Source organism: Pinus tabuliformis, chromosome 9, assembly GCF_031772625.1.
Source record: "Pinus tabuliformis cultivar Carrire ecotype Pingquan chromosome 9, CPIR1, whole genome shotgun sequence".
In the NCBI taxonomy this organism is placed as follows: Eukaryota; Viridiplantae; Streptophyta; class Pinopsida; order Pinales; family Pinaceae; genus Pinus; species Pinus tabuliformis.
This window is the reverse complement of record NC_142307.1, coordinates 1,426,559,078-1,426,568,477: the sequence shown is the minus strand read 5'-3', so window position 1 is coordinate 1,426,568,477 and position 9,400 is coordinate 1,426,559,078. Positions and strand designations below refer to the sequence as shown.

Sequence of the window (9,400 nt, the reverse complement as noted above, 5' to 3'; positions counted from 1 at the left end):
GGAAATCTTGATTCCTCCTTAGTTTAGGTGACTTCTTGTGATCTATAGCAAAGGATTCTTAATTTCCCTTTGTTCATGATTATCCTTTGTTCTCCATTCTGATCCCGATCTAAGGATTCTTGAGTTCCCTTTTACCCTGGTTGGAGTTACTTCCCCCATTACACCTAAAGATTTGCATTTTGCTCTGCTAGCCTGCCTTGTGAACATTCCCTTTAATGAATCGATCCAGTCCTAATATCCAATTGTTGACTCCATAGCCTAATGGCTTGAAGACCTAGTTCTATCCTTCTTCTCTAAGAATTCCACCAACCAACCTTCAAATCAAAACCAAAACCCCAAGGAACATTAAGAACTAGCCTAAAATCCTATAAGAAACAAAGCTAAATTATATAGAGAGAGCCCTCTCTGAGTCATAGGTTGGCTATAACCTATACTTAAAAGATTGGTTTGTGGTTACCTCAGTTTCTTCCTTGTTCTCATATCTTCTAAGGAAAATTATGAGTGATAACATAGTGGCGACCATATTAGGGACAACCAAATTCTCAGTCTTAATAAACCTTTAAGAAAATTTTAAATCTTTATTTCAAGCCTCTTAAAGGGTTTATTAGAAGTTATTTAGAAAAAGAAAGTAATTATAAAAATCTTGAAATTATGGCTTCAAGGAGAACTCACTATACTAGGGCTAATCCAGATCCAAACCCTGCCCCAATAGTTGATAATCCCAACTTGATTTTGAGAAGACCCAAAAGAGAAGAAAGTTGAGTTAGTCAAACACCTTTAATCAAAGCTGATTCGTGCCCTGATGAGTGGTTGTTTTTAGAAGACCTTCCCTTTGACGTGAATTTGATCTTTCCCTATTTAGAACAAGGTCTGAAAGTGCACTTGATAAAATTGTTCTAGATCTAGAATCTATTGCAGACCTCGAAGTCCAAAAGGCAAATCATTCAATTGACGCATATATTCTAAATTCCCCACAGTCATCCCTTACTACTTCCAGGAACCTGGAGCTTTCTGAACCAATATCCACTACTCTTAGTTCACCATTATTCCTTTCAACCTCTGAAGTTCATTGCCACTTCCATTCATACCCTCACTCCCTTACCAACCTACCATATCCTGGGAACCACATGTTGGTCCTAGTTTATCCTCCACTACTGCATCATCTTCTAGTGCCTCAACCCAACATTTTAACCAATCCCAGCTTATAGCCATGGCAAATAGATATGTTGCCCTTGTCTTACATGCTCCACTTGGTGCCATGCAAATATACTACCAGAGTAAAATCATCCAATTTGATGGCATAGGACACTACACTTCAGAACACCATGTTAATAAAATGACAGACTACTTTCAACTTCATGAAATTGATATTGTGGATGTCCAAATGAGATTATTCGCTCAGACTTTAGCTGGTGATGTTAGAAAATGGTTTAGATCACTGCCTGATAATAGTATTGATAGTTTAGAAGTATTTCAACAACAATTTTTGAATAGATGGGAAAATAAAAAGAATCCTCTATAGATCCTTTCTGAATATGAAAATATTAGGAGAGGACCCAATGAAACTGTTCAATATTACTGCACCAGATTTAACAATATATACAATGCAATTCCAGTTAATCTTAGACCCCCACCTAGCTTAGCATTAATAAAGTTCCTTGATGGTTTTGACACAATCATGGCATTCCAGTTCAAGGAAAGAAACCCCCCAACCCTAGAAGATATGCGAAGTGTTGTAGTAAGTGTAGAGGCTAATTTATTAGCTAAAAGAGTTAGAGTTAGGAATGAAGGAAGAGGATAAACTAAAGATGAGCCTTCATCCTCTGACATTAAAATAGACAGCTTATCAAAAGGCATGGAAACGTTAATGGATATAATAGAGAATATAGAGAGGAAACCCTAGTGGGATAATCCACAGGCACCTCTAGTTAGAAACCCGAACTTTAGGAAAAACCAAAACTAAAATACTGGGAAAACTGGACCTGATCAGAACATAAGACCTCCTTTCCGGGAAAATTGTGCAGAAACATCCCATCCTAAAGACCCAGAGCAAGACACACATATTAATCTTAGGGGATTAGATGATGAAGGTGTTGTTTTTCTGACCCAAGATGATCAGAAATTGAATATGTTGTAGCAATTTCCAATCCGGTATGGAGAGTCATTTGATTATAAACAAGGTTATGATTTTGCCATCTTTGAAGTACATAAGCAATATAACCTAAGGAGTAAAAGGAATTCTAATATCTCTGACCAAACCAAGAAAACAGTGCCAAATCAACCAAAGAAAATCAAAGATTCTAAAATCCTCCAGATTCTCCCCAGACAAAACCAAAATCCTTTTGGTCCTACCATTGAAGATACTACCCATAATCATCCTTCTGATGATCAACCCTCTTCTTCAACTTCCTCGAAAAAACCATTGGACACACCTCAAAATACTAGATTGGAAAATTCACAAAAAGAAGTCCCCAATAAAGGAAAAGAAGACCATCCCACTCAAATCCCTACTATCAAAATTCCAAACCCTCAAACAAAGAAAGCCACTTTTCATTTTAATTTGGGAGCAGAGGTAGCTAAGCTAAAGATTTCAGTCCCTTTGACAGAGTTAATCAAGAATGAAACCTACAAAACACAGATAAATTAGACCCTGAACCTTGCTGAAAATGAAGATTTTGTTAACCTGTTTGATCACCAACCTGAACTTATATTTGGTCCATATATTAATGGCAAACCACTAGAAGGAGGAATACCACCTTTCTACATTAGCCTTGGCATCCATGAAAAATTTATTCATAATGCAATGTTGGATTCTGGAGCCTCACACAACTTAATGCCCAAATCAGTAATGGAAAAATTGAACCTAGACATTACAAGACCTTACAAGGACTTATTTTCATTTGACTCAAGTCAAGTAAAGTGTCTGGGCTTGATTAAAGACCTTTGTGTTACCTTAGTTCAATATCCTACCAAGAGAATCCTTATGGATATTGCAGTTACTAACATCCTACCGAGGTATGGCATGCTGTTATCCAGGTCATGGGGAGCCAAACTTTAGGTATCTCTACAACTTGATATGTCATATGCAACAATTTCTATTTTTGGATAGCCCAAGAAGCTGTACCAAGAAACTTTAATGAAATACATGGTGAGTAGCCAGGATCAGCCTCAAAACTTTCCTATCTACTCTGTACACTCAGACATTGATTCTTTTATTTTGTATAATACTAAAAAAAACACAAGGAACTCTTTTAAACAGTGTTGATACATAACCAAAATAAATTGCAGTTTCAAAACAAAAGGAAATTGTCCAAACATTAGAACTTTCCACTAAACAAGGTAGTCAAGTTGAGGAAACGTTGGTGGAAACAGATGATACTAATTATGAACATGAGATATTGTGGCATATGGAGTTTGATGGGTCATTCAATAAGTTTGGAGCAGGAGCAGGAGTTTGGATATACAATCTAAAGAATGATTATTCAGAAGGCCATGCATACAGACCAAATTTTAAATGTACTAACAATATGGTTGAATATGAAGCACTACTTTTAGGTCTTAAATTAGTTAGGAAGCTAGGAGCTATAAGAGTTTTTGTCATGGGAGACTCTGAATTAGTAATAAAATAAATTAATGCTATATATATATGACCAAAGACCCTAGATTAAGTTGTTACAGAGGAACCATTGTAGAAATACTAAACACCTTCTTAGAAACCAAAGTTATTGTAATTCCAAGAAAACATAATATGCAAGCTCATAGTTTAGCAATGTTTGGCAGCACCTGCAAGTTACCCTTTCAGACTAACTATTAGTACAATGCTAAAGTAAGTCATAGGCCTGCAATCCTAGATGATTTGAAGGACTGGAAAATATTTGCCAATGAAAAACAAATAAACAAATTTTTGATTTCAGAACAAGAATTTGTAAATAGCAATATATATACTGACACATAAATAGACCTTAACACTAAAGATAAAATAGAAATAAATGAGATAGAAGGTGAAGAGATAGATAGATTCCATCCCACTAAATTTACAAAATCAGATGTAGAAAACCTAGAACAAGTTGAGATTGATGAGATAATTAATGAAGACACTGAAGTAATCAATCTCAAAGACAATTTCTTACCTAAGGGATTAACCCCTTTGGAAGACCTGTTTGATTCAAATGATATCCCTAAAAATGGAACCTTTGGAATCTGATATGGAGCAGTGTAATATTAGCAATAATGAAAATCCGAAATTGATCAAACTTTCTGAATCATTACCTCCCACTGAAAGAGTAAAATACATTGAGTTATTAAAAGAATTTCAGGATGTATTTGCTTGGAGTTATGAGGACCTCAAATCCTATGACACCAGCATCATACAACACATGATCCCTATAAAATAAAATCAAAAACCTTTCAGGCAAAAACATAGAAGGATAAATCCTATCCTATTACCTTCAATTGAAAAGGAAATTCAGAGAATGTATGATGCTACGATAATTGCACCAATCAGATTTTCTGATTGGGTTTGAAACCTGGTGCCAACTAGGAAGACAACTGGTGAGATTAGACTCAGTGTGGACCTTAGAAACCTCAACAAAGTATCCCTTAAAGACAATTACCCTCTCCCCAAAATGGGCCATATTTTGCCAAGGGTAGTTGGATCAACTAGGATCTCATTATTAGATTGGTTTTCTAGTTATAATCAGATTTTAGTTCATCCTGATGACCAATCCAAGACTTCCTTCCCTACTCCTTGGGGCACATTCATGTATGTGAAAATACCTTTTGTACTAATGAATGTAGGAGCCACTTTTAAGATGGCTATGGATATAGCCTTTGCCAAAGAAATTCATGATTTCCTAGTGATATACCTAGATGACATCACTGTATTTTCAAAATCTAATAACCAGCATTTGGATCATCTAAGGCAGGTTTTTGATAATGTAGGAAATATGGAATTTCTTTGAACCCTGAGAAGTCTTTGTTTGACATGTAGGGGAGGACGCGATCGCTCTGCTAGGGTTCTGAGCGACCCATCAACGACGCCGACAGCACACCAGGCAAGATCATCTCAGAGGGTGAGCAGGCAGCTGCAGCGTTCCAGAACTGCAGCGCATTAGGGCTTCGCCATGGCACAACCTCTGGGGGGGCGTCAGAGCCCTCCCCGTCGCAGCAAGATCCTGCGCAAAACGTCATTTTTGGTTCAGTGGACAAAGAGATCTTGAACAGGGGGGAAAAACCCCAAAATGACACTAAAGGAAATGGAAGACGTAAAGAAGGAGACAACGGTCCACAAGAGGGAACATAAAAGCCTGAAGAAGGTCCGAAGATTACCTCAACTACATGCAGACCAGTAGCCAAGGAAAGGCCACGAATCGAGCTGCCGGGAGACAAGATTGACAGAAGAATAGAGTTCATGCGAGATCATGCCCTCATTGGGAAGTTCATAGGGTTTTGGCCTACTGAGAAAGCCCTATATGGTTGGATAGCGGCGAAATGGAAACCAAAAGGGGATGGCACGCTGCAGCTAGGGCCAAAAGGTTTCTTCACAGCAATCTTTTACTGCTTGGAGGACAAATATAGAATACTAGTAGGAGGGCCCTACTTTTTTAATTCGGCTGGATTATACCTACGGGATTGGATCCCCAGATTCAACCCAGACAAGGAAGATCTAACATGGGCACCAGTCTGGATCAGGTTATACTCTCTCCCGGATGAATACTGGGAAGAGGACATACTCAGAGGGATCGGAAATGGGGTGGGAGAATATATCAGAGCAGCAGAAGAAACCAAATCTCGTAAGTACATCTCCTACGCTCGAATATGTGTATTCATTCGCCTCAGTGAAGCTCTTCCAAATTCAGTAACTCTCGCCCATCGAGATGAAGAATGGATCCAGCCTCTCTACTATGAACATGTTCCGTTTCGATGTAGAAAATGTCATGCCCTAGGTCATCTCTTTAGGGATTTCCCTCAAAATGTCCAAAACAGCTTACCTGACTCTTCTAATACCCCTACCTAGGACGGCTTCACTAAAGTCCCTAGCAGGAAGTGCTCTCACAAAAAAACCCTAAATGGGCTCAAACCCCAGCCCAACAAATCCCATGGCCAATCCTCAGAGGAACTCCCAACCAATGTTGAAGCCAACCCTGATCACCCATCTTCCTCTTCACCTCCCCCTTCATCTAATCCCCCTCCCAAATCTCCGCCCCCCATCGTCATCCCTACCATTCTTAAAAGGGATCAGAAAGATACTGCAGAGATCCTCAAAGAAATGGAAGTTGATGGTAAAGAAGACCTTCCCCAGAATCCAGAGACCAGCATTGAAGATAGTGATCAGGTGCAAATAATGGAAGAAGAGCCAGAGAGTATAGATCTGAATGGCTTAGACATCCTGGAATTGGAACTGGCTTGCAAAAAGAAAGCATACGTTACAATTCCATAGCTCCTACTCAATAAGCTCGAAGTGATCATCTCTCGAGCCTATCATCAGAATCAACTCGGGATACAACCAGGCAGCCAATGGGATGGAAATCTGCGCCCAAAGGATACAAAAAAAAGAGGAAGAAAGACAGATCTGCAAAGAACAATAGAGATTGGAAAAATCCTGGTAGACTCAGGCATATATGCTAAGTTGACAAAGTACTACAAGCCCTCTGTCAACGGTTAATCATGAAGCTGATATATTGGAATATAAGAGGGCTAAACAGCCCCGGAAAACTCAGGATGTTAAAAAACATGATAAAAAAGGAAAAGCCACAAATGTGCTTTCTCCAGGAAACTAAGTGTAATAGTACTACGCTAGGCAGCATTCTTTCAAAAGCCTGGCCCGGATGTAGTTCGGTAGCAGTAGACGCCTCCGGAGCTTCAGGAGGGCTGGCAATAGCATGGAATACCCAAGCGGTATCCCTCTCAGATTTTCATGCAGCGCACTACCTTATACAGGCGACCTTTCACATTTTAGGCACCAATATCCACGGCAACCTATCAAATGTTTACTTCCCACAAGACACAGGAAGTAAGGTAGCGCTCCTTGATACGATTGAAGCTCTAAGCAACAGCAGAAGGTACCCACTCTGGATCGTTGCTGGGGATTTCAACATGATAACTAAAACTGAAGAGAAGCTAGGAGGCAGGAGTAGAATGGAGCCTGAAGTCAGTCGATTCAAGGACTTCATCCAATCGACATCTCTCATAAACATGTCGTTCTGTAATGGCACCTTTACCTGGAGCAATTGCAGGGCTGGCAAACACCAAATCGCCTCCAAATTGGATCGCTTCCTCCTCTCAGACAACGCGGTCCACTTAGGAGGAGACATCTCAGCAGCCATTCTTGCTCACACTGGATTGGATCACTGGCCAATAGCTCTACAGTGCCAAAGACCAGGTAACTTAATCAAAAGACCCTTCCGATTTGAAGGATTTTGGCTCACGCATCCCACTTTCAAGGAGTTTTGCAAGACCACCTGGGACTCGTTCATTCCCCCAGAAGGAGCAAAAATGTATCAATTCCAGCAAAAGTTAAGATTTCTCAAAAGCCACCTAAAAAGATGGAACAGGGAAACCTTTGGAAATATCTTCGAGGCGCAACAAATGCTAACTCAGGACCTGGAGATTCTTCACCAAAAGATTATCTCGGAGGGGCACACGGAAGCCACTCTGGAGCAGGAGCGTCTCATCCATAGTCGGCTGGAGAATAGGAGGAAGCAGGAAGAAATCTATTGGAGGCAAAAGTCAAGGGTTAAATGGCTGAAGGAGGGTGAGCGTAATACCAGATTCTTCCACAGAACTACAGTTCAACGAAGAATGCATAACAATATACCCTTCATCCAAAACCAAACAGGGGAAAAAGTAGAGACTCATGAGGATATTGAAGAGGAACTCCTCAATCACTTTCAACAGGTCCATCAAGAGCAAAGAGAAGACCGGCGATAAGCCATTCGCAAAATTACCAGCAATATTCCAAACATCATTACGGAGGAACAAAATGAACTCCTAATGCGCCCTATTCTTCCCCAGGAAGTGGATGAAGCAATGACGTAGCTCAAAGAAGGTAAAGCCCCGGGGCCAGACGGATTCACCACCACTTTCTTTCACTCTTTATGGGACATGCTAAAGGAGGAAGTCTGGCAGATAGTTGAAGAATCCAGGGCAACGCGCTGGCTTCTTCCCTCTCTCAACTCCACTTTTATTACTCTCATCCCCAAAGAGGAGGACTCCATCACCCCTGATAAGTTCAGGTCAATTGCATTATGCAATGTCATTTACAAAGTTATATCAAAAGTCATAGCAAATCGTCTCAAACCTCTCCCTCCTGGGCTCATCTCTCCGGAACAGTCAGGGTACGTGGAAGGACGACACATAATGGATGGCATCCTACTCTCTCATGAAATCATTCATTCCCTCAAGCACTCAAAGAAAGCAGGTATTCTTCTCAAATTAGATCTTTCCAAGGCATTTGACAAACTAAGCTGGAATTACATTCATCATATGCTAAAAGCTTTTGGTTTCTGCTCTTCTTGGATCCGTTGGATCATGAGCCTAATTACTTCCACTCATTTTTCAATCCTTGTAAATGGTATTCCCTCCCGTCCCTTCAATCCCTCCAGGGGTATCCGGCAAGGGGATCCCCTCTCCCCCTTTCTCTTCGTCCTTATGGCTGAAGGGCTGGGGTGGCACATTAAACAAGCCCTCCTTTCTCATCAGATCAAAGGAATCTCCGTGCACAACTCCCCTGCCACCTCCCATCAGCAGTTCGTTGATGATACTATGCTTTTTGGTTATCCCTCTGCTCAAGAAGCCCTCCGTCTGAAATCCCTCCTCCAGGATTTTTCGGAGGCCTCGGGCACGCATATCAATTGCTCTAAATCACAGGTTTTCTTCTTCCATACTCCGCCCTCGGTCAAATCTGTTGTTTCTCGCATCCTGGGCTTCCCCTCGGCTTCCCTTCCCTCCAAATACCTGGGCGCACCCCTCATGGCTTCAGCCATTAAGAAACCCGCATGGCGCTTCCTTCTTGAGAAACTTGAAAACCGTCTCAACCTATGGACTTATAGATCTCTTAACTTAGCCAGTCGAATTGTCCTCATCAAATCGGTTTTGCAGGCAATGCCTCTGTACTTGTTCTCTATTCTAGCTGCGCCAAAGTGGGTTTTAAAAAGTATAAGAAACCTTCAGCGCAATTTTCTGTGGAGCAGCTCTGCCACCAATCGCAAATGGGCCCTGGTGAAATGGACCAATGTATGCATGCCCAAAGACAAGGGAGGCATTGGGTTAAGGGACCCTGAGTACAGCAATTCCATCATGAATGCCAAGATCTGGTGGCAATGGATCACTAACCCAGATAAGCCCTGGGGAAAAATCTGGACAGCCAAATATGCAGGAAATAGACCTCAAGAAGAACTCA

General features: G+C 40.9%; 1 protein-coding gene across 1 annotated transcript; it reads left to right on the top strand.

The window, feature by feature from the left end:
- Positions 1-6,732: 6,732 nt before the first annotated feature.
- Positions 6,733-7,929, top strand: LOC149153904 (uncharacterized). The gene has a single exon (XM_089443970.1). The coding sequence runs from the start codon at positions 6,733-6,735 to the stop codon at positions 7,927-7,929; it is 1,197 nt and encodes a 398-aa protein (XP_089300096.1).
- Positions 7,930-9,400: the final 1,471 nt, after the last annotated feature.